This window comes from Ambystoma mexicanum, chromosome 6p, assembly GCF_040938575.1.
Source record: "Ambystoma mexicanum isolate Mex_15411 chromosome 6p, UKY_AmexF1_1, whole genome shotgun sequence".
Taxonomy (NCBI): domain Eukaryota; kingdom Metazoa; phylum Chordata; class Amphibia; order Caudata; family Ambystomatidae; genus Ambystoma; species Ambystoma mexicanum.
Window position 1 is genome coordinate 802,611,778 of NC_090935.1, and position 25,962 is coordinate 802,637,739.

Sequence of the window (25,962 nt, forward strand, 5' to 3'; positions counted from 1 at the left end):
GATAGTGTTACGGTCACGCCCATATCGACGTCCCTTTCGATCTTAAAAAAAACGATGCAATACTCAGATTACCACTAGATTTCAAACTATATGCACAGTATATGATTCCAAGGCGCTCCCCCAAGCATCAGAAACCTTTTTACAATTTGTGCTATATTTATAGTGTACTCAAACACGTTTTTACTGCGTTTGGCTACTAACAGTGGCAAGCGGCCAAAGGACCATCCCACGAGATTTCTCGCTTGCTCTTTGACCATTTTGTTAGTTGGCCTTCTTCCTGACTTCTTGGTCACCAGAAGAGGAGGGCCGGAAGTCGAGCTAAGGCAACACCCCCCACCCCCAAACCATACAGATCCCCTGGATGGAAAAAACAGGGGCTCCAGCACTCAAACAACTACACTGGACCCATTTGATTTTCTCATCTGGGTTAGACATAAAGGGCAGTAGTGTGAACACAACAGCTACAAGACCCTCTACCCCTCAGCACACTTTTTTGTCTAATCGTTTCTTTTTTTGCTTTGTCCTGTTCCCAGATAGGTAACCATTCTTTGCCATCTGGCAGTACATACATGTCATCACTACTCCAGAAACAGTGCTGTGCTAGGTAGCCTTTCTGCTGAGTTTCCTGACCAGTCTGCCATAGTAGGGTCCAGCTCCAGGACACTGGGGCCTCTGGTTCCCCACCCCTCGCGATAAGATGTAGTTACACCCATGAGGGTCAATCAGATTGCCGGGACCTCTTATAATTTTTTTAGTTATATTTTTTATTAAAAACGCCACTGCAGGCACTCAGCGTAGACATTTAGAATGCTTAATATGTCACCTTTTCTCTTTTGGTTTATTCCCTACAGGGTCAGAAGTCCATGCCCTGATGGAAGGTGGCTCAACTTGACTGGCATACCACCGAAACGCGATAGTACAAGGGGACATTGCTGTTTCTATATGAACTCTATTAGTGGTGTAATTTCTCCCACCACAGTGTCTCCCACACCGCGTTGGCAGACCGAAAGGGGTTCTTACCAAACAGGGATATATGGACAAACTCACTCAAGGTTTTTTTCCCTTCCGTAGGATTACTGAACAAGTCCCACGTTCTATGTTTGTTGTGTAACAGTATAGGAAAATAATAAGTTTTCACTCCACATGATCTTGGATTGGAACGGTCCTAAAAACAAGAGACCATATGGATTTTAGCAAAATTGCTCTGTATATTGCTTTTGGAAATCAGTGTCAGCACAACCTTCGAGGCAACAAGCAATGGGAATAAGTTACTGTGTCCTTTTAATAACGGAACAGCATTGACACAACAAGCCTTGTTACACTGTTTTTGTGCAATATGTTTTGAAGCACTGATTGAATTTCCAGTGGAATAAGAATTCCTGTACACAAGTTTTTTTCTAAATTTGTCTGAATTGCGTTATTTTCTATCTTCCCCTCTTTTCCGGTTTATGTCTTTTACCTTTTCTCGTTGTGTTGTATTCTGGCAAAGAGATGTCATCCACCTCTCTGGGTTCAAACACAGAATTTATTTTCCATCATTTTTTCATGTAATGTGATATGGAATGATTTGTAAATTTGTGTTTTGGTAAAATAATGTAAAAAATATTCTTGATGTGTAGACATTCCAAACCAGCTGAGTGTTTGAGTTTTGTTTTTACTTTTAATTTTTGTTAACATATTATATGTGATAAATGGTTGACATTTGCAAAAACCAAGGCGTCCCCCCGAAAACTGTCTCAAAGAAAAAATGTTTGCATGCTCTTGCTAAATGTATGAGCCCACGGTTTCAACCTATAGCAGCGCTTTACTTTTTTTTTAATATATCTAAGCCGTTCCCCTAAGCATTAGAAACCTTTTTACCATTTGTGCTATATTTATATTGTACTCAAACACGTTTTTACCACGTTTGGCTAGTAACAGTGGCTAGCGGCCAAAGGTGACCATCCCACGAGATTTCTCGCTTGCTCTTTGGCCATTTTGTTAGTTGGCCTTCTTCCTGCCTTCTCAGGTCAGGGATTCCCTTTTATGTTCATACATTGGGCCGTGAAAGCAGTTGCGTTCGCAGAGTAGTGCCTGCCATGTGTGTCGACCCAGGAAGTGGGCTGGGACCATCTGGTCCCAAACCACATACTGGTGCCAGTAAGTCTAGTGTGCATGCATGAGTCAAGCCTACAGTGGTCCCCGATTGTACCACTGCTGGTGTGCATGAGTGAGGCAGATTCCTTTCTATTAGAGGGCTGGGTTTGACACTCACCTGAATTTAGGATAAGAGGAGTCTTGCAGCCATTTCGGTATATCAGAAGAGGAGCCAAATAACCTTTGTAGTTGTGCAGCCGACTGAAGACCCGGGGGACGAATCCTGAAGATGCCTGGTGAACTTTCCTGCTGCTGTCCCAGTGAAGCCCGGCTGGATTACTGATCTCAGAAGACCCTTGTTGGTGTATCAACCCTTTGGACTGGTGGGACCAAACAGTCTCGACGACTTCTCATGATCCTGCAGCCTCGAGCCGTTAAGAAGTGTCCCTGGACCAACCGGTGGACTGACCTGGCACGGTAGCCCAAAATGGAGCATAAGTGTTGCCATTCCACGTTTTGGCCTGGCACTTCGATAGTCTACAGCTAGCCCTACAAGTCACCTTCCTACCAAGTTTCAGTATCCCCAGCATTGACTGGTCCTGTTCTGAAAGGCTTCCTTTGTCTTAGACTGGTGAGATGCCTCCTGTCGCCCGTGTGAGGCGACTGTTGCTGAAACCAGCTTCCTTGTCCTGAGGAGCCCTGCATCAGTGCCTGTTGCATTTCTTATTCAGAAAGGGTTGCACTCAGCTCCTGGATCAGACCGGAATCTTCCTTGCACCCGCAGCACCTGGGCCTCCTCTACTGGACCCAACAGCAGAAAACCTACCTCCAGCAACCCACATTCGACCTGCAAAGTTCTTTGGAAAAATCTAAAAGTCAATACTTAACGGTGCCTCTATCGCCTCCATTATAAAGTTTGTCAAGAACTTTGATTTATATTCAATTCCATCGCTTTTAACCATTTTCTTTAAAAGCTGTTCTAGGAGATAATCCAAGTACTTGACCGACCTGTAAAAGTCCTGAGCATTTTTCTGGAACCATGTTCACACCCCAAGAACATTCCTATCTGTGTCCTCTCTACAAAAGGAACTCTGAACTTGTGGGCACAAGGCCCCATTCAACTTCGGGCTGGACTGAAAGTGAGGGTTTCTATTCCTGTGGACTGGTTATATAAACTGTTAAATTACTTACCTTCCTTTAGGGGTCTGGGTGAATTGTGTGCATTTTCAAAACCAAATGTGACTGTAAATAGGTTTTATATTTAGAATGCTGTGTGATATTACACGTTTGATTCATTGTGTTTTGGGGCCTAAAATAAACAGAATATTTTTGTACATACTTCTCTAAGTAGAATCATTGTATATTTCACTCTAGACTCACTGTGGACCCCCCACACTCACCTCTCCTAAGACTTAGCCTTGACCACTCTCCATGCTTACCTTGATTGGTTTGGCTAAACTCCCAGAGTTTCCCTGTTCACTATAACTTCAGTGGCCTCCTGAAATCTGTCCACCAGGCCAGATTTGAGGAATCCATCTGAACAGGCTCTACGATTGGGCGGAGACAGGCAATCCTTCAATGACCAACACAAAAGCAGCTGCAGCACAGTCGCCCTTGAAGGTAAGGGAGCTGAAAATTCATGAGCAGGCAACTTATGGCACACATGGAGGACCCACCAAGTTACAAGGCACAACTTGAAACAGCGACAGCTGCAGCGAGGTAGCCCAGAAGGGAGATGGTCAGCCCACTGGGTAGTCCAGGGACACTTCTTAAGGTTCTCTAGGCTTGGTGAACACCCTTGGGGCTGATTTGAGGCTAAAGGGTAACGCCTTGAATTAGTTAGGTCTTCCTTGGACAACGAAGCTTCGAAACATCCAGTGTTTTGGGTGAATGGGGATGTGGAAATATGCATCCTCCAGATCTAGCATCACCAGGAATTGTCCCTCTTCCAGCTGGCTGAGCATGTGCTGTAATGTGACCATCCTGAATTTCTGGGACCTTTGGAATTTGTTTAGACGACAAGTTCAGGATGTGCCTCTGCCCGCCTGACTGCTTGTGAAGCATACATTATCTGGAGGCGTAGAGGGCCAGATTCTATAGCTCCTTTTAGCAGCATGGCCTGCACCTCCTTTAAGAGTTGGGCTCTATGCTGGTCTTATCTCCTCACCGGAGGAATGTAGTGGCACTTGTCTTGGAATTCCAGAGCATCCCTGCTCGATGACCTCTAGCACCCATTTGTCCGTGGAGATGTTTCACCAATTATCGACAAACTGATAGCCGGCCTCCCACTGGGCTGCTGAAGTGAAAGTGGGGGCTCAGGACCTGGGCCTGGTCAGACTTCATTCGGTATCTGCGCCCTGTTGGCTGTGTCCTGTGATATGCTCTCTTCTAGAGATGCCCAGAGCTGCTCTAAGAGCGTTGTTTTGAAGGGTTTGGAGTTTGCTAGTGGGTAGCCGTGGAAGACCCTAGATAGAGAGCGTTGCAGTAGTCCAGGCGGGACAGTATGAGGTTTCTAGCGAGGGTGATGTGCACGAACTCCCCACCACCTTATTGTTCTACGGAAGCTCTTGTCGAGCGTGATCTTGTCCTCGAAGCTTCTTGACACCTGAATCCAGCAGTTGTCGAGGAACTTCTGTAGCAGACGCATCCGTAACCTGCACAGACGGACGAGGTATATGCATGACGACTTCATGCCGAACAGAGAGGACTTGATGGTCCTCACCGTTGCGACCTTCAGCGCCAACAGCCGTTGCACCTTGCCGAAGATGGCTGCATTCCTTTCCTCCGACAGGATGCCAGGCACGCCGTTGTGTTGAGCCTGGATCTCAGAAACCGAGCGTCCTGTGATGGCATCAAGCAGCACTTTGCATAGTTCACTGAGAACCCCAGATCCGTCAACAGACGAACGGTCCTCGCTGTGTGATCGACGGCGGTGTCCTTTGATCTGGCCCGGATGAGCCAGTCGTCCAGATAAGGTTAGACATGGATCCCCTGCAACCACAGCTGTGCCGCCACTGGCGCCAGGCACTTGGTGAAAACCCTTGGCACCGACTTCAATCCGAAGGGAAATGCCTTGAATTGGTTGTGCTTCCCTTGGACCACGAAGCGCAGAAATGTGCGATGCCCCTTGTGGATGGGGAAGTGAAAGTACGCATCCTCCAAGTCGAGCGATGACGGGAAGTTCTCCTCTTGTAGTTGTCCGAGTAGGTGCTGAAGAGTGATCATCCGGAATTTTTGGGACTCGATACATTTGTTTAGATAGCAGATGTCTAGGATGGGACTCCAGCCGCTGGACTTTTCTACGAGGCAGTCCCTTGAGTACACTCTGGAGCCCCGAAGCCTCTTTGGGGCGAGCTCTATTGCGCCTTTTCTTAGCATGGCCCACACCTCCACAGCAGCTGAGGGGCGTGGTTCTCCAGCCGGGCCACCGGTGGTATACAGGGATACTTCAGTAGAAATTCCAGGGTGTGTCCGTGGGTGAGAGCGTCCAGCACCCAACAGTCGATGGACATGGTCTCCCACACGCCAATGAAGTTCGCCAGCTGGCATCCTACCAGGGTGCATGGGTGGGGGCCCCACGCCACGGCCGGTTCAGTCCTGCATGGACGTTGAAGGGCCGCCTTGGGTACCCTGGCAACAACTTTGTCGTCCTCCGAAGGCCTTGGAGCGGCCCCTGTGGGTTTCCTGGGCTGAAGATCGGGAGGGCTGGCGGTAAGAAGTGGAGCCCCCGCCGAAACCCTTGGACGAAACTTGGGATTTGCCACTTGAGGGCAAGGACGGCCTCCGTTGTTGAAGAGCACCCAAGGCCCGAGCTGTCTCAGTGTCCGTCTTCATGGCTTGCAAAGACTCATCCACAGCCTTCCCGAACAGATCGTCTCCGTCGAAGGGCATGTCCAACACCTTTGACTGAACGTCCTGACTAAAGCTGGTGGCCTTGAGCCAGTCTCGACGACAAAGGCAAAAGCTGTTGCCCAACCGGCAGAACCACACGTCGGTGATGTCCGTGGGCACCGTGATGGCGTGGTCCAATGCCACCTCACCTTGCTGCAGAATTTCCAGCGCCTTTGCCCTCTTGTCGTCAGGGAGGAAGTCCAGGAGGGGAGTGATCCTGAACCACAGCTCCAGGTCATAGCGCAAGAAGAGGGCGAGGGCGTTGGCAGCCTTGATGGTAGTATCTGCAGAAGAGATGACCCTTCTTCCCATGGCATCTAACTTCTTGCCCTCGCTGTCCGGAGGAGTGGCTGCTGCCGAGGAAGAGCCGCCAGAGAACAACTTCTTGACTGCCGCTGACACCACTGTGTCCCGAGACGGTTGGGCCCGCAAGCGCGCGGGCGCAGAGTCCGGCACCCTGCACTTCTTCTCAAGGTGATCCCTTTTCGCTAGGGCCGTAGAAGGGTTCATGAGGGACAAAGCCTTGTCACAGATGTCATCCAGGAGTGGGACCGAGAGGATGGTCTTTCTCTTTGCCTTGCGGCGCTGATATAAGAAGACCTTCAACTCTGGGGTGAGCTGGAACAGTTCGAAGCTCTGGACATCGAGTGGAACAAGCCTATCTTGTCCGGTGGAGAAGATCTAGGAGGTGGAGACGGGAGGTCCTCTATCCCGCTGTCATAGTCCGTGGCTGTGTCAGCATCCGTCTCATCCCTCGGGGGGGAGGGGCGAAGAGGGCAAGGAGGTGGATGGTGAACTCTCTTCTTAGCCGGAGGCTCCCCTGTTGCAAGGGGGGGGATCGAGTAGGACGGCGCCGTGGGCAGAACTGCCGGTTCCATGTGCATCCTTGTCCCCATCTCAGAGGCAAGCACGTGCAGAGCCGAGAGAATGTCCACCGAGAGGTCTCTCTGAGGTAGGGTTGGCTGCTGAGGTGGTGGCGAAACAGGCAGCTGGGGCAACAGCTGTGCACCCAGGCCGTCGTCTCCTGTCCTCGCCACAGTCACCTTCGTCGTCGCCTTCATCGTAGGGCCTGGTCCCTACGTTTACCTCCTCCTGGATGGGTTGCAGGCCAGCGAGCTCCTCCTCAGAGGAGATATCCGTACCCTGGAGGGCCACCGCACCCCCCCCCCTTCTTTGCTTCAAGCGGTGAAGGTCTTGGGGAGATGACGGGCATCTTCTTCTCCGGGGTCTCAATGGGCCAGAACGCAATCTCCCTCCTGGGAGGAAGGGGGACACTCTCGCCTTCGGGGTTGCACCCTGCGGAGCCACCTCGGCGGCCTTCGCCAGAGACGTCCCCACCCCCTTGATGGAAGGCTGGGTCTTCGCCGGATGTACCTGGGCCTTCACGGTCAGGGCCGGAGCCTTCTCCTGCTTGGCCTTCTCCTTAGGTGATCCCTCCCCCCCTTGGTCTTCTCTGGTAGGGCAGACTTGGGCTTCTCCTTCAGTTTACCCGGGTGATCCAATTTTCTCTTGGCCGCAGACCACTAGCATTGACTGGTGCCGAAGGCTGGAGACGTTGAACACGCACTGGCCGTCGGGGAGCCCGTCGCAATGGTGCTCAAGGTGACAGTGGGCTCGCGGTGCTTAGCCTTCTGTTCGAACCCCGCGGGAGGGGCGCCCTCGAAGGTCTTAGAAGCCTACTCAGCCTTCATGGAGCTGGGAGAGGCATGCTGCTGGGACCCCCTCAGAGCAGGGGCCTTGGCCTGTAGCCACCCTTTCATCCGCCTGTGCCGATCCTTCATTGTGTGCGAGGTCATGTGGCAAAACGCACAATCCTCCTTGTGCGTCGGGTAGAGGCTGTAAAGACATTTGGAATACTTGACGTTCGCGAAGACATTTCGCGAGCCGCAGCTGGAGCAGATCTTGAACAAGGGAGTTGAATCCTTGTCCTCCAACATGGTCCACGAGGTGTAGGCCAGAGAATCTTCTGGAAGCCTCCACGATAAAAAATAAAATAAAAAACACAACGGAATTCACCCTTGAGGGGCACCGAAGAACACGATAACGGGTCCCCGTTAATCGGATAGGTTTATAGATGGAGCACAAGGCCGATTGACCGAAAAATAGAGTAATGCTCTTCCAAAAAACGAGTAAACGCAGTAAAAGCTCAAGAGCTAAACACGAGGACACCCAACACTTGAACGTGCAGTAAAAATCAGAAGATGGCTGCCAGAGGAGGGACTTAGGTACAGGGCATTCATTGGCTGGGGGCAGTATGACCCAGAGCTCAGTGATTGGTTATTAGGAGAAAGACAGTTCAGAAATGAAACTGATTTTTTTCTTTACCGAGGATTCCCAGCCTGACAACGGGGAATATTCATGAGCATGTGAATCCATGCCAGAGCCCATGCTGGAGAAGCAAGTACTATTTCAACTAATCAACACAATAGAAAACAAACAATACTTCAGCTGAGTACACCAATAGTAGGGAAGGAACAAGTTACTTACCTGTAACTGTTCTCCAGCATGGGTCTGGCATGGATTCACATGCTCATGAATATTCCCCATCGTCAGGCTGGGAATCCTCAGTAAAGAAAAAATCAGTTTCGTTTCTGAACTGTCTTTCTCCTAATAACCAATTACTGGTCTCTGGGTCATACTCCCCTCAGCCAATGACTGCCCTCTACATAAGGCACTTCTCTGGCAGCCATCCTCAGATTTGGTAGCACATAAAGTGGCAGTAGGACCAAGTGAAGAGCCGCAGAGGGGTAGGAGGGAGGGTTTGCATGTGAATCCATGCCAGACCCATGCTGGAGAACAACAGTTACAGATAAGTAACTTGTTCCTTCTCCAGCATGGGGTCTGGCATGGATTCACATGCTCATGAATACAAGAATACATAGCAGTACACACATGCACAACCACGGGAGGTGGCAAGGCTCAACATTAAGCATTTGATCAACTCAACATTAAGCATCTCTTACCTCCTCACCAGGCCCACCTTCAGGCGAATAGGTTGCGCAGCACTGCCTGGCCGACTCTGGACTCCTCCCGGGAATCCCAGTCGACGCAGCAGAATCTCGTGAAGGTGTGCGTCGACCTCCACATAGCAGCCCTGCAGATAACCAGCAGGAGAACACCAGATAGGAACACCGTGGTAGCAGCAATCACTCTGGTCGAATGGGCTCTCGGACGGCCGGGCAACGTTCAGTTTGCCAACCAGTGACAATGCATGATGCAGCTGGAGAGCCATCTGGAAATGGAAGCCTTCAAGAGGGCCTTCCCCCCGGTTCACAGGTCCAAAATTCGCAAACAGCTGTGATGTCTTCCGAAAACTCTTTGTGCGGTCCACGTAGAACTTCAGCGCTCTAGCTACATCCAGCGACTGCAAAGTCCTCTCGGCCGGCGACAAAGGCGACGGGAAGAAAACAGGTAACACCAAGGGCTCGTTGAGATGGAAGTACGACGGCACCTTGAGCATGAAGGAGGGGTGCGTCCTCGGCACCACCCCCGTCCCGTGGAAAGTCAGGTATGGAGGCTTGCAGTAGAGGGCCTGGATCTCTCCAACTCGTCATGCGGAGGTGATGGCCACAAGAAACGCTGTTTTCCACGACAGGAATTTCAATGGTGTCGAATGCAGAGGCTCGAATGGCAGCCCCATGAGCCTGGTCAACACCACGTTGAGTTCCCACGCCGGGGCCGGAGCCTTCACCGGTGCGAACGATCGGAACAATCCCTTAATGAACTCCTTCACCAGATGGGATCGAGACCGGCAGTCACAATGGTGATGGATTTAAGAAAACATTTCTATGAAAACTATTTAAAAAATATGCTAATACTCGAGGTTTCGAGGAACGAAACTCAAGGTCTCCCAAACAAAAACGTGCATCAAAAATCTGAAGATGGCCACCAGGGGTGGATCTAAGGAGGACGAATGTAATTGGTTGGGGCAGTAGGACCCAAAGTAACAGCAATAGTTTATAGAAGCGAGCCTGCCATTTTGTTTTAGCTTACGGCTAAACTGCTTTATTTTACCAAGAATTCCCAGCTGGACGACGGAATATTCATAGCATGTGAATTCGTAAGACCCATGCTGGAGAAATTAAGAACAACATCTTTTACACTAACAGTGTACTTCAGATTTCTTAATACCAACAATAAAAAAAAAGACATACATCCTAGGAACGGTCTTCTTATGTACTCTAAATTCAATTGATACTTTACAATTCCTTTTTATGCAGTCACTTATCTCTTCTGTTCTGTGGCGGCCTCTTCTTCTATTTAACTTTGTTATTTTCTGGAGCTTTAGATGCTGTGACCTCCCTTGTCCAAATCTTGGATGAAAGGCAGTTTCAAATTCGTGAAGGTTCCAAGTCATGTCAGTGCTGCCTTTCCACCAATCACTCTTGAGTTAAACCTTCTGCATCTTGGAATGGGACTAAGCCATTCGCCTACAGGTACAAGCTTCAGTTTAGGAATACAATGGATGTCTTAAGTAATCAACATATCCATACCCCAACACACTGCTCTGCCCTTTCCTGCATTCAGTGAAACCCCCACCCCCGCCACACAGTGGTGTTACTACTTCTCAGTTGAGACCGAGACAGTTGGCGCCTTGGCGAAGAGGTCTATAATCTTTACGCAAAATGCCTCCCATTCCTCTTAAGTGGAGTACTGTGAGGGAAAAAGGACCTGTAACTGCTGTTCCAGGGACTCCCTGGAGCAGTAGCTCCTCTTAGAAGATCAAGAAGAGGGACACTGAGTGGAACCACTTGGGGAGCGGGGCCTCTGCTGGTGCTGCTTCTTGTCCTTTTTTTGCACAGGACCTGTTTTTCGGGACGGTGCTGTCCATCTTGTGACATCGAACAAGCTTGTAGCGCCACACTCTTCGCCTTGTAGACGAAGGTGAAGAGTCATGCTGCTCTTTCCCGGAGGGCCTCGGCTACATGGACTGGCATGCCTCGCAATCCTGCATGTCATGCTGCTTGCCCAAAGACCGATCTGGCGCGGATCCGAAACAGACATCACACAGACGCATTCCGCACATGGCTTTAAGCATAGAGAATTAAAGTAAGCATATACGTTCTGATTGGCGAACAGAGTGCACGAAAAAAGGAACAGAGGACACGGCACCTCAATATATACTAGCTCCAACATCATGTCTGGCACGTAGAGGCCTCAGATAGAGCAGACATGGAGCTGAAATGCGCCCCCTGGTGGCAGTGGAGTTTCAGAAGAAAAGCTTCACAGGGATACGATTATCATAGCTGAGGATTCCATGGGAGGAAGGAATCCATTAGAAGAACAAGTTACTTCTTACCTGGTAACGTTCTTTCGATGGGTTGTTCCTCCAACGTATTCCTTATCTTGATATATCATCTCCAGCTTGCTGGCCTCAGAATTTTTTTTTCAGTAGAGGGTGCTGCGCATCGTTGTCCCTCGAGCCGATGTCCCTCGACAGCCTCTGTATCGGCGCCAAGGTCGTCATGCGTATAAATAGACTCGCGCAGCGTCCGTTGCTCAGTTCCGTTTTGACGTTTAACAGTTGCTTTACATGAATTGGTTATTGACCCTGAAGGAGCGTAAGCTGTAACCACAAGGGAAGTTTTACTGAGGGGATGGATGGGAGGGGCGATAAGTAATACGTCAGAGGAACATCCCATCGAAAGAACGTTACCAGGTAAGAAGTAACTTGTTCTTCAAAGGGATTGTGTCCTCCGACGTATTCCTTATCTTGATAGACTCCCATAGCAGTTGTGTGTAACTGGAGGTGGGAGTAAAATTGCCATGTTTCCCTTCAAGAATGAACAGAGTGCAACACAGCTTTGCCAAATCTAGTCTCTTGGCTAGAGGGGGAATCCAGGTTGTAAAATTTTGTGAAGGTATGTGCAGACGACCATGTGGCAGCCGCACATATGTCTCAAATCGGTACCCCTCTTTGGAGGGCCGAAGAGGCTGCAATACCCCTGGTTGAATGAGCCCCAAGATTTTGAGGAGGCTATTTCCCTGCCAGTTTGTAACATTCTAGAATGGCCAAAATAATCCATCTGGAAATGGTCTGTTTTGTTATCGGTAATCCCAATTTGTGCCTCGAGTAACCTACGAACAGTTGGTCTGCTTGCCTAATCCTAGCAAGTCTTCTGATGTAAAAGCTCAAAGCCTGCCTTGGGTCCAGCCTATGTAGCCTTTCTTCCTCTTTCCACGGATGGGGAGGGGGATAGAATGAAGGTAAGTTAATCTTCTGAGTGATGTGGAATTCAGAAACCACCTTTGGGAGGAAATTAGGCTTCACTTGTAGGACAACTTTGTCTTTATGAAAAATTGTATGAGGGGGTTTACAAGATAGAGCTTGTAATTCGTTCACCCTCCTAGCAGATGTCAATGCCATTAATAAGACAGTTTTAAGGGTGAGAAATCTTAGCGAACAAGAGTGGAGTGGTTCAAAAGGAGTACCCATCAGGAAATGTAAGACTAAATTTAAGTCCCATAAGGGAACTTGGAATGGTCTTGGACGATAGACATTGGTTAATCCCTTCAGAAATTGTATTACTAAGGGTTACTTGAAATACGATGGTTCCTTTGCAGTGCACTTGAAGATCGATAGCGCTACAAGATAGCCCCTAGCTAGTGCCAACCTGAAGGCCCGAATTTGCCAAATAGAGTATAAAAGATAACACCGTTGGTGTACCACATGAAAAGGGATCGATATTCATTTCTCTACACCAGCTGCAAAATTTGTTCTTACGGCAGCGGTATAAAGTCTTTGTTGCTGGCCTTCTGGCCGAAAGCAACACCTCCATGAGGTCATCTGGGAGGTCCCAATCCTTGTATCTCAACCTTTCAGATACCAAGAGTGAAGGTTGAGGGTTCTTGAGGGTTCTGATGTCTGGATGGAGAACCTGACCTCCCTTCTGCGAGAGAAGATTCTCCTTGAGTGGAAGACAAATTGGAGGGCAGATGGACATGTCCAGAAGGTCCGGGTACCACGTTCTCCTGGGCCAGTGGGGGCAATTAGGATCATGGCTTTCTGGAACCTTCTCAACCTCCTGATAACTTGAGGATGACAGGGACTGGAGGAAACGCATACAGAAGTGGAAACTCCCAGTCCAGTACGAACGCGTCCCCTAGAGATCCTCTCGGGGGAAATTCCCTTGAGCAAAACTGATTGCACTTCCGGTTGATGATGGTGGCGAACAGATCCACTTGAGGGGTTCCCCAAAGGGTGAAGATCTGTTGAAGGACTTCCTGAGCTAGTTCCCACTTGTGGGAGACTGTACTCTGCCTGCTTAGAGCGTCCGCCATCAAGTTTTTCTCTCCGGCTAAGTGAACTGCCGATAGAGAGATTCCTTCTTGGATTGCCCAAAACCAGAGCTGCATCGCCTCTCTGCACAGAGGCAGTGATACTACGCCTCCTCTTTTGTTGAGGTAGTGCATGGCCACTGTGTTGTCCGTCATTATCAGGACATTTTTCACCTGTACAGTTGGCAGAAAAGCCCTCAGCGCTAGTCTGATTGATCTCAGCTCCAACAGGCTGATATATAGTTTGGACTCCGATGGAGACCAACGACCGCTGATGGTCAAGTCGTTGGCATGGGCTCCCCACCGCCTGAGTGAGGCATCTGTGACTACTGTTATCTCCGGCCATGCTTGCCAAAATAGTTCTCCTTTCAAAATGTTCTCCTGACAGGCCCACCACTGAAGGTCTCGAGCCACCTTGTCCAGAACCTGAAGGAGATCTGTCATTCTTCCTGAGAATTGCGACCACTGAGTTCTTAGTGCCCACTGAAGAGATCTCATTCTCAGGCGAGCCTCTGGCACAAGGAAGATGTAGGATGCCATGAGGCCTAGCAACCTCAAAAAGTCGAAGGCTGGGAGACGTTGGGCATTTTGAAACTTGGTGACCATCTGCAGAATATCTTGAGCCCTCACCTCTGGTGGCGAGGCTTTTCCCAGGGAAGTGTCCAGGACTGCTCCAATGAACTGGAGTCTCTCTGATGGCATCATCTGTGACTTCTTTAAATTGAGGGAGAAGCCCAGTTTGTGAAGGACGTGGCAGACATAATCTAGCTGGATCTGAGCTTGTTCTGGAGATACAGCTCTGATCAGCCAATCGTCCAGGTAGGGGTAGACGTGAATCCCTTCCCTCCTTAGACTTGCAGCCACTACTGACATTAGCTTGGTGAAGACCCTCGGGGCGGAGGTCAGCCCAAATGGCAGAACTCGAAATTGATAATGAGAGCCGCCAATTGCGAACCTCAGGTATTTCCTGTGTTTGAGATGGATTGGCACATGGAAATAAGCATCCTGAAGGTCCAGAGATACCAGTCAGTCCTGGAGCTGGAGGGCCTGAAGGATCTGAGAGAGAGTTACCATCTTGTCCTTCCTGAGGAACTTGTTCAATTCTCGTAAGTCCAAGATAGGTCTCAGTCTTCCGTCCTTCGGTATTAGGAAGTAGGGGGAGTACCAGCCCTTGTTCCTCTCTGCTACAGGTACTGGTTCTATGGCACCTTTCTCCAGCAGGTCTACAATTTCCTGCAAGAGGAGCGGATCTGGAACTTTCAGAGAGCTGTTCCCCGGTGGATGACTCTGAGGAACGCCTAGAAAAGGCAGGCAGTAACCTTGGGCAACTGTCTCCAACGCCCAAGCATCTGACGTAATAACCTGCCATTCCGTCAGATGTTGAGTTAGCCTGCCCCCTACTGGTGCCTTGTGAGGAGAGTCCTCAGAGTGATTTAGAGGCGGCTGATGCAGAGGGTAAAGAGGCACCTGCTGCTGCGGCTTTTGTATTTTTACCCCGTCCACCTCGGGTGAATCTTTTTTGACCTCTTTGAACCGACTGTCCTCTGCCTTTTCTGAATGCGGAATAAAAGCGAAAGGACTTACCTCTCCAAGAGGTTCCTCAGGGGCGATATGGCGTTTGACGGATTGCAGTTGCCAGGGATTTTGCTGCTGCTTTGGATGTCTAACTTTTCTAGACTGTCATCCGCCTTCTTACCAAAAAAAGAAGAGCCGACAAAGGGCATATTTAAAAGTCTGGCTTGTACATCTGAAGCAAACCCAGACTTTCGCAACCACGCAAATCTGCGGGTTGTAGTACTTGCCGCCATGGCCCTACTGATACTGTCAGCAGAATCAATGCCAGTTTGAAGGGATTTGCACATTGCGTCTTTACCATCCTTAATGATGTTTAGAAACGCTTCCCTTTCTTCTCCCTCTGGGAGGGAGTCAGCCGCTGATGAAGCACACACCCAAAGTGTGTGGCTGAACCTTGCAAGCGTACAAGTAGCGTTAATAGATTTCAATGCCATGCTACATGCAGAAAAGACTTTCTTAGCCATAGAGTCGTATGTTTTGTCCTCCCTGTCCTGTGGAACAGTAGGGTATGCCGATCTACTGCCTGATGCAGCTGCTGCTTGAACAACCAGACTCTCTGGAGTTGGATGTTTAGACAAAAATTCAGGGTCAGTAGCAGATACCCTATATTTGGCTGATAACTTCTTGTTAACCGCCGGGATAACCTCAGGAGTTTCCCAGTTAGCCAATATTTTTCTTTGTAATGCAGCGTGAAATGGAACCACAGGATCCTCCTGTGGGCCTTTAACTAAAATGTCTGTAAGGTCATCCTGTTGGAATGCAGGTGAAGACCAACCCATGAATGCTATAATCCTTGCCATTAAAATTCTGTAAGGGGTCTCGGCATGTTCCCCTGGGTCTGGTTTGGCAAATTCTATTTCTGGGGAAGTATCTAACCCACTTGCCTCATGTAAGGATTCTCGAAGATCCTTTAACCTATTTTCCTCAGAGGTAAATTCCTCTGCTTCAGGTGTTGCAGATCTCTGCAACCCAAATGATCTTTCTTGATCCGAATCCTCACCTTCTTCATAAATTGAAGACAAAGGTCTGAAATGATCAGAGCTTGGAAATGGCTTAAATCCCATTTCCAAAGCAGAAGGGGCTAAATTTGTCATAATTGGTTCAGAAAATGTTGACGTCGTCGACGCGGACGTTAAAGGCTTCGAAAACACTGAAAAAGGCGTCGAGAAGATCAGAAGAGGCCTCGAAGAGCTCGAGAGGATCGGAATCCTACTTGAGGTTGTCAATGACATTCTCGAAGTCGTGTTCGAGGCCCTGGGTATGACCACCGGCTGTGAGGTAGTGACGACCGTGGGTTTGTTCTTTCTCGCCGTCGACGACGGCGTCGATTCGATCGACCTATGCGTCGATGAGACCTTCGATAATGGCATCAATGACGCAGATTTATGCGAAGGAACTTTCAACGATGGCGTCGATGGCACAGTGCCTTTGCTTGAGGGTTCGTGACGCTCTCGAATAATTTCTTTCGCCGGGTGCAACGACTCGCAGCGTTCCGATTTTTCGGGTCTTTCACCCATGGTATCACCCTCAGCTGTCTTCGAGGGGGTTGAGGCCGCTTTCTCGAAGACGCTAAGCATCCTTTTACGGAATTCCTCCCACTCAGCCTGAGAGCTATGTTTTGTTGGGCAGGTGACTGTTTCCGGAGAAACAGAAGACGACGAGGAAGGAGATCTTCGACGTCTCTTACTTGAATGCTTGGATCTCTAAGAGTGGTGGGAACTGCTTCGAGAACGAGAATGTTTCCTGTGTCGGCGAGGAGACTAATGTCTCGACTCTGCGGATGAAACTTTCCAAGGAGTTTTAACTGTCTTAGCTCTCTCAAGCTTCCCCTTACGCTCCTTCAAGGCTTTCGCCGTCATGGACATGCAGTCCTCGCGCTCCAAACATTGGTGCTCCAATCCCAGGCACCACAAACAGATCCTGTGAGGATCTGTCAACGACATTTTCTTTCCACGGTCTCGACATTTTTTGAAGCCGGACCGTGGAGTCGTCGGTTTGGATGAGGAAGCCATAGAGTAAGAGTTGGTATTCTCGGTTTGGAATAATGAAGAATATATATATCTGACTAACGAACTGAGCAACGCGATTCCGAGGCCCAGAACAGAACTGAGCAATGGACGCTGCGCGAGTCTATTTATACGCATGATGACGTCGGCGACGATACGGAGGCTGTCGAGGGACATCGGCTCGAGGGACGTCGACACGCAGCGCTCTCTACTGAAAATAAATTCCGAGGCCAGCAAGCTGGAGATGATCTATCAAGATAAGGAATACGTCGGAGGACACAATCCCTTCGAAAATACGCTTTTAATTGAGATGTGCATAGCCACACAAATAATTCCTAGAAAGGTACAAGTTACTTACCTGTAATGGTTGTTCTCCAGCATGGATTCACATGCTCATGAATATTCCCCGTCAGGCTAGGAATCCTCAGTAAACGTTTCAGTTCAATTTCTAAACAGTCTTTCTCCTATAAACCAATCACTGAGCTCTGGGTCATACTGCCCCCAGCCAATGACTGCCCTCTACCTTAGCCCCTCCTCAGGCAGCCATCTTCAGATTTGGTAGCAGTTAAGTGGCAGTAGGACAAAGAGCCGCCGCAGAGGGGTAGGCGGGAGGGTTCGCATGTGAATCCATGCCAGACCCATGCTGGAGACCTACAGGTACAAGTAAGTTACTTGTTCCTTCTCCAGCATGGGGTCTGGCATGGATTCACATGCTCCTGAATAAAGAATACATAGCAGTACATCCATGCACAACCATAGGAGGTGGCAAGGCTCAACAGAAGCAATCTCTTACGTCCTCACCAGGCTCACCTCCAAGCAAACAGCTTGCGCAGCACTGCTTGGCCGACCCTGGACTCCTCCCTGGAATCCCCGTCAACGCAGTAGAATTTCGTGAAGGTGTGCGTCGACCTCCACATAGCAGCCCTGCAGATATCCAGCAGGGGCTCTCCAGACAGGAACGCTGTTGTAGCAGCGATTGCTCTGGTAGAATGGGCTCTCGGGCGGCCAGGCAGCTGTCGGTTTGCCAACCAGTAATAATGAGTGATGCAGCCGGAGAGCCACCTGGAAATGGAAGCCTTGAACAGGTCCTTCCCATTGTTCACAGGACCAAAGTTCACAAAAAGCAGAGAAGTTTTCTGGAAACTCTTTGTGCGGGCCACAAAAAACTTCAGCACTCAAGCCACATCCAGCGAGTGCAAAGTCCTTTCAGCTGGCGACAAAGGTGCTGGTAAAAACACAGGTAACACCAAAGGCTCGTTGAGATAAAATTCTGACGGAACCTCGGGCATTAAGGAGGGGTGCATCCGCAGCACCACCCTCGTCTCGTGGAAAGTCCAGTACGGCCGCTTGGAGGACAGGGCCTGGATCTCACCTACTCTCCTTGCAGAGGTGATGGCCACGAGGAAAGCCGTCTTCCACAACAGAAACTTCAGTGGTGCTGAATGCATAGGTTCGAATGGGGCTCCCCCATGAGCCTAGTCAGCACCACACATTGAGTTCCCACGCTGGGGCCGGATCCTTCACCGGCGGCAACAAAAATAACAGTCCCTGGATGAACTCTTTGACTAGTCTGTGAGACCACAGTGAAGATCGTCCGGGAGACCTGGAATAGCAGGAAATAACCGCCAGAAGTACCTTGATGGAGGCGTGCACCAGCCCAGATTTAGCCAATGACAGTAAATACGGAAGTACTTGAGGGACTGTGACCCTCAGAGTGTTGATCTTCTGCGACCAACGCCAAGTCGCAAAAAGCTTCCATTTGTGTCCATAGCACTTCAAAGTAGACGACACCCTGGCCTTGGCGAGTACCTCCCTGCTGTCCGTCGGAAGCTCGTAACCACTGAACTCTAATGCTGCAGGACCCAGGCGTTCAGGTTTAGCGTTCCTGGCTTGTGGTGCAGAATTGCGCCTCGTTCCCTGGCGAGGAGGTCCGCAAACACTGGCAGCTTGACTGGAGGGGACGTTGACATGCTGAGAAGGTCCGGATACCAGATCAGCCCTGTCCACACCGGTGCAACGAGGATCATCCTGCACCGGAACACTCCGAGTTGACAGATGACTCGAAGTAGTAGTGGTAATGGAGGCAACGTGTACAGAAACGGGCCTTCCGAGGGGAAGGAGAATTCGTTAACCATGCAACCCGGCTGGGGGAACCTGCAGGCGAACCTCTGGCACTTGGTGTTCGTCGCCATCGCAAACAGATCGATCTGGGGACTGCCCCACTTGAGGAAGAGGATTTCCACTTGATCCTGCCGAAGCTCCCACATGTGACAAGAGCGCAGGTCCCTGCTGAAAGAGTCAGCAACAGTGTTCTTCACTCCTGCCAGGTGGAATGGAATGAGGAACATCCCCTGGGCGACGGCCCAGTGCCACAAGTCCTGCGCCTCCCTGGAGAGTGCTGGGGATGTGGTGCCCCCCCTGCTTCCTGATGTAAAACATTGTGGTGGTATTGTCCATGAAGACCCTCACCGCTTTGCCCTTGAGGTACGGCAGAAACTACTTCAGGGCCCAAAACACAGCCGTAGTTTTAGTACGTTGATGTGTAGCCTGTTTGCTTCCGGCAGCCGCAGGCCTCTGGCGTGAAGACATCCGGTGTGGGCTCACCATCCTTCCAGAGAAGCATCCGTCGTGACTGTCTGTTGGTACTGGGTGGGGCGTTCGGGGGGGTTTTGCTGGAAGTCTGACTCTGACGATGTTGGAGCGTAAGCCCCACCACCTTATTGCTCGACGGTACTCCTCGTCGAGCGCGCTCCTGTCCTGGAAGCCTCCGGACACCTGGACCAAAGGGCATCAAGGAACTCATGGAGCGGACTATCCACAACCTTCAGAGCTGAATCAGGTATATGCATGACATCAGGCCGAGCAGCAACTTGATGGTCCTCACTGTGGCGATCTTTAGTGCTAACAGTCATTGAAGCTTGCCCATCCTCAGACGGAGACGCCATGCAGGACACTGTTCTGAGCCTGATCCCAGGAACAGTGCGTCCTGCGATGGAGTCAAGCAGGACTTTGCATAATTCACCGAGAAACCCTGGTCCGTCAGCAGCTGGACAGTCCTCGCTGTGTGATCGACAGCGATGTCCTTTGACTTGGCCCGGATGAGCCAGTTGTCCAGGTAAGGGTACACGTGAATCCTGTGTAGTCATAGACAGGCTGCCACTGAAGCCAGGCACTTGGTGAAGAGACTGGGTGCAGACTCCAGTCTGAAGGGAAGAGCCTTGAACTGGTAATGCTTCCCTTGGACGAGAAAGCGCAGGAACTTGCCGAAACCCTTCGAAGACCTGCTAGACTGCCCTCCTGAGAAACGAAAGGATGGAGTTGCTGCAGAGTGCCCAAGGCACAGGCCGTCTTGATGGCCTGGAGGGATTCATTGACTGCCTTCCTGAACAGGATGTCTCTGTCAAACGGCATGTCCAGGAACCCCGTCTGGACCTGTTGTCTAAAGTTGGTGGCCTTGAGCCAGCCACGACAGCGAAGGCAAACCATGTTTCCCCTCTGGCAGAAGCCTGTGTCTGCCATGTCTATGGCCACTGTGATGGCGTGGTCTGACGCCACCTCGCCTTCCTGGAGGATCTCCAAAGCATCGACCTGTTTGTCATCAGGGAATAAATCCTGGAGCGAAGCCATCTTGTACCAAAAGCTCCCAATCGTATCTGGCCAAGATCGCTAAGGCGCTGGCCACCATGACCGTCATCGCCGCTGAGCAGATGACCTTTCTACCCATGGAATCCAATTTCTTCCCCTCATTGTCCGGCGGAACGGAGGCCAAGGATGACTGGTTGGATTACTTCTTCGGAGGTGCGGATGAAGAAGACCATCAACGATTTCTTCCCTGGCGGCTGCCGAGACCAACGAGTCCGGCGACGGTTGAGATCGTAGACACTTGGGTGCAGACACCGGCACCCTCTACGTCTTTTGAAGTCGGTCTCTCTTCACTAGGGCTGAGGCTGTGTTCCTCAGCAATGCCAGCCCCTCATCCCAAACGTCGTCCAGGAGCGGGACCTACAGCATGGTCTTCCTCTTTGCCTCCCCAGCGCTGATACAGGAAGCCCTCCATCTCCTCCGGGGTCAGCTGGAAAAGCACTGACTTACGGGCCATCATGGAATAAAAAGATCCCACTTCGTCCGGTGGAGAAGCTCTCGGCTGTGGTGACGCTGTCGTCTGTGTCCATTATCGTCGCGGACATCCCCCTGGGGGGGGGGGGAGGAGAAAGGAAGCGACCATTGGAAAAGAGGTGTAGGATGTCACTGCCTCCTCTTCGCCAGCGGTTGACCCCATGTCAACGGGGTCACCGGCAGTGGAGCCGCTGGTGGCGCCATCAGCATCCTCCTCTGAATCTCCGACACCAGCGTCTGGAGGGTCGAGAGGATGTGTGGAGGGTCGAGAGGATGTCCTGCCAAAGGTCTCTAGGAGGCATCTGTGGGCAGGGTTGCTGGGCCCAGCGCCCATGTTATCGCCGTCGACGGTGATGCCGCCTCCGGCGGGCGTTGTCCCAACGTTCCCATCGTCATCACAACACTGAATGGTGTGGACAGAAAGTATCTCCTCGTCGGACGAACAAATGTCTGTACCTTTGAGTTCTTCCCCACACCCCTTTTCTTCAGGTCCTGAGGGGTCGGTCTCGGGTTGAGGTCCGGCATCCTCTTCTCTGGAATCCTCGCAACTGGCTTGGCCGAAGCCTCCCTCCTGGGAGGTAGAGCCACTCCGGCCACCGCCAGGGAACCCTGCACCGGGTCAGCCCCTTTTGCCTTCGAAAGGGAGGCCACCACCAACTCGACCGAGGACGATCTGGCCTGGATCACCTGGGCCTTCACAGGCAGGCCGGACCCCTTGTCCTGCTTGTCCTTCTCTGGCATCTCCTGCAGTTTCCCTGTGGTAGCTGACTTCCTCTTGGAAGAAGAGCTGGACCGGTGGCTGGAGATCGACGCAGGCACATGTTAAACGCGCCCGGACCGTTGCGGGACTCGCAGGAGGGGCGACCCCAACAGACGTGGACTTGCAGTGCTTGGCCTTGTGTTGGGCCTCCACAGATGGAACGCCCTCAAAGGACTTAGAAGCCTGCTCAGATTGGCTGGATCCAGAAGAAGCATGCCGCTGTGAATCACCCGGGGTATTGCCCTGGCCTTGAGCCATGTTGCCAACCAGATGTGTTGATCCTTCATCGTGCGCTTGGTGAAGCAACGGCAAATTTCACAATCTTCTTTATGCACAGGAGGTAGACAATACAGGCACAGGGAATGCTTGTCGTCTGAACACATTCCACAAACTGCAGCTGGAGCACAGCTTGAAAAGGGAAGCACCGTCCTCCTTCTCATCCAACATGATCTGCGTGGGATATGCCCGACGACCTTCTGGAAGCTTCCAAGAACACTCAACGATTTCTGCACTTGAGGGGCGTGAAAGATGCCAAAAAATAGGTCACCGTTAATCGGAAGGATAATCTATGGAGCACACAGGCTCAATTGACCGAAAATAGAGTTTTCCTATCAAAAAAGAGAAAAAACGCAGAAAAGCCTGAAGAACAACACGCGAGGACTCCCAACACTTGAACGTGTGGAAAAGAATCTGAAGATGGCTGCCTGATGAGGGGCTTGCGTAGAGGGCAGTCATTGGCTGGGGGCAGTATGACCCAGAGCTCAGTGATTTGTTTATATGAGAAAGACAGTTTAGAAGCTAAACAAACTGTTTTTTCTTTTACCAAGGATTCCCAGCCTACGACAGGGAATATTCACAATAATGTGAATCCATGCAAGACCCCATGCTGGAGAATGTAAGTTATATGAATTAGGTGGGCAAAACAGAGAAAAGGCAAATCAATAAGAGGTTGTGTTGATGCCTTTAGATTATAGTGAGTCCCCCTTACTTTTTCACAGACCAAGAATTATACAACATGGTTATGCACTGGAGTTAAGGGTGATAAGACATTTAAGGTTGTTTTAGCCTTGGAGAAAGTGCCACATTTGGTATTTTCCTTTTCAAACAAAATTGCAAGAAAGAATCTGCCCTATAGAGAAATAAACAGAATACCTTAAATTGTGAAAGCAATTCATCTCCTACAGTCGATGGACCCCCTTCATTTTCACGCGTTTCTGCTCTATTCAATATTTCATCAATGTCCATTTCCTGAAAGAATAAAGGTGTATCATCAGTTTGAAAACATACAAATAACGGCATAGAACACTGAAGTGGCATAGTGTACAAATCTACATACTTGGGGCTCTTCCTCTTCTCCTTCAGGCTCTTTGAATAGTTCTTCTGCACCAAACCTTAAAATAGCTGCCAACTCATCTTTATTGAAAGGAGCAGAACTAAAGACAAAAACAATGGTTTTAGTTTGTTTTTTTTACACAAATTCACCAACTGCCCCTAACACTCAGTTTGTCAAGAGTGACCAAATCGACTACCTAACTTATGGTAGTGGATATAGCAGTCACCAGGTGCTGCCACATGATGTGTGATGCCGTGCCGGGACCATTGTGAGGATGATCGCCTAGCTACCCACAGGTCGCAGGTGTGGATCCAATTACAGCTTCAATTTAAGGGGACATTTTTCCAATGTGTAGTGACGGAACCAGCCAAACCAGGAAAAGAGTAGAAATATTGCGTTTTAAAGAATTGTTAGTGGGGCACTGCAGGAGGAATCAGCCAGAAAATATACTAATGTGAACTCTTGCAAAGGTGTATTGCTGGTTACCTGGTAACAGGGGGAGAAAGGGAGAACAGAGTGCTCTACTTAGTGCCATTGGGCCTTTGCCATGCATGCCTTCACTGGCTATCCAAGATGGCAGCCAGGCCTTACAAAGGCTTGGTTTATCGTGGATGGAAGGGTGGGGGTTGGGCCTCCAAAGTGAGGAGGAGAGAAAGAAGGTTGAAGGGCATCAAAAAAGTTAAATAGATAGATGGGCGACCCCAACCACAAGATTGTAAAGAGGGAATGGGGAGTGGGTGGAGGAACGAGCAAGTGGCGATCAACGACAAACTGCAGGTGAAGCCATTGGGTATAATTATTATAATGCATTTATAATGCATTTATAATGCGCTTATCACCAAAGGTTTCTAAGCGCGGACAGGGATTCGAACCTGTGTTGCTCTACACCATCTTGCTTCAAAGACTAGCGCGCTGCCACGGAGCTACACTACCCGTGCCATGAAGCGATGAAGAGGAAAACAAAAATAGAATACCCTTTAGGTACAAGCATCTGGCAGGGGAGAGAAAAAAAAAGGAGGGAGAAAGATGAAACATTACTTCGACATCTTTCTGTGGCTTGTATCTGATTAGAAGCAGATTTGCATAGACTAATTTGCAGCACCTGATTAAAGGTGGAGGGCGTGTGTGAAGATTGATTTCTAGAATCTAGCCTGGTGGACAGATTTCAGTAGGTCACCCTAATTCTGATTAACAGGGAGCTATGATAGGTTAGCCAAACCCCAATCAAGATGCGTGAATGAGCAGTCAAGGGTTAATCTCAGGAGAGTGTGAGTGGAGTTAGGGGACTCTCAATGAGTCCACATAGGAGAGCAGACCTGGGATAGCAGTATCTAATTCAATTTAAACAGCGAGTTATACAAATACAATGATTTATTTAGGCCCTTAGAACACACTGAAAAATGAAATGAGCAGGTGGTATTATCAGGCGACACTCTACAATACAAAGATATACTATCACAAATATATTCATTCACTATAAATCATTAAATCACTTTCCAAGTAAAAATAAGTAAAGCAGATGCAGTTTAAATAAGAACCAGTCAAATGTTCAATTCCCTAAACTTTAGTTAGAACTCCAACCGCAAGATGTATGGGGCTAGTGCCCAAAGGTCTCAAGTTCCAACACAAGGTTCCTCACAGGTATGGAACAGTTTCACATTTAAAAGTTCAACAATTCACCAGAAGGCAGGTAAGCTCTCTTCTCTTCTCCAGACCCAAATCTAAACCAGGGACAGGATACCCGACTCGGGTATGAAGACCAAATGTGATTAAGAGGGAGTTAAGAGACAAAAGGGACTTGTTCCTAATGCTGTACGTCCTTCCAGTCGTGGTCACAGTACCTGGTCCAGGACCGGTTCCCTTGAAGATAGTAATCTGGAATTGGGGGAGAAGGCGACTTGTGGCACAAGATGGCGAACAGCAAACGTCCAGGCTTGAATGTGGAACCGCAACACTTCTGGTAAGGTAGCCCATAATAGGACAGTTTTTCTAAAGTCCACTCATGGGCTTCAAATACAATACCTTGGGCAATTCAGTAAACTCCAATTCTTAGTATACACTTACTGCTGGTAGCGTGGTATCACTACATATTATCCCCACCAAGAAAATCGCTGTATTTATGGTTGTCTGGAACAGCCATAGGCAATATTTTTGGGTGGGGGGATAGTTTTTGGGGGTTTTGGGAGCAGGGGTTGCGGGGGTGTCCCCCGCTCCTTTAAAAATAATGCAGGGGCTGCAGAGGTGTCCCCCGCAAATTCCCTGCCTTAATGTCGCCGTAAAAATATGGCGATATTTTTGCGGGGATATTAACACATGGAAACGGTAGCGTGGACAGAGCAGTCAGACTTATCTTAGGAGGGAGAGAGGGCTGTAGACGGGTACAAATAACTTGTAGCATACATATGATCCAAAGAAAACCTAATCTATTCAGGGAGCTTTTGGCACACTGCCAGGGCTCGCTGGTGGGGAAAAACTGCAACACAGGCCAGCTAGTAGCCCAGGATGGTTGGAGGTGATGTCTGCGGCCTTGGACATCCATTTACCATGTGGGTGTACCATCCCCAAGCACAGCAGCAGCTCCAGGGAGCCCCGGACCTCTAGGATGGTCGGGGGAGATATCGCTGGCCTTGGGCACCCGTCTTCCATGTGGGTCGATGTTAGGAAAGATTGTATGCAGTACCCTTTGGGTGCACTACAACAACCCTGACCTCTCTGGCAATAGGAACCCAACCTTTGGTATAAGTCTGTACTACACAGGTTGGTAGCGTGTTGAGCAGCCAGGCTCATCTCAAGAGGGGTCAATGTGAGCTGTAGGGGAGTTACACAAAGATTTACAGTGACAAGTATTCAAATAAACTTTTACACACAAGGTTTCTTGATTAAACAATTATTAATTTAACAGTCAGAGTAAGCCTTCGTCAGAAGGG

General features: G+C 49.7%; 1 protein-coding gene across 1 annotated transcript in view; it reads right to left on the reverse strand.

Moving 5' to 3' along the window:
- CHD1 (chromodomain helicase DNA binding protein 1) overlaps positions 1-25,962 on the reverse strand; it is a 2,212,767-nt gene that overhangs the window by 1,004,801 nt on the left and 1,182,004 nt on the right. The window contains exons 21-22 of the mRNA XM_069625454.1: positions 23,039-23,135; positions 22,855-22,950 (exon numbers count right to left, since the gene is read on the reverse strand). Of these exons, the coding sequence (XP_069481555.1) occupies positions 22,855-22,950; positions 23,039-23,135 (193 nt within the window). The remainder of the gene's footprint in view (positions 1-22,854; positions 22,951-23,038; positions 23,136-25,962) is intronic.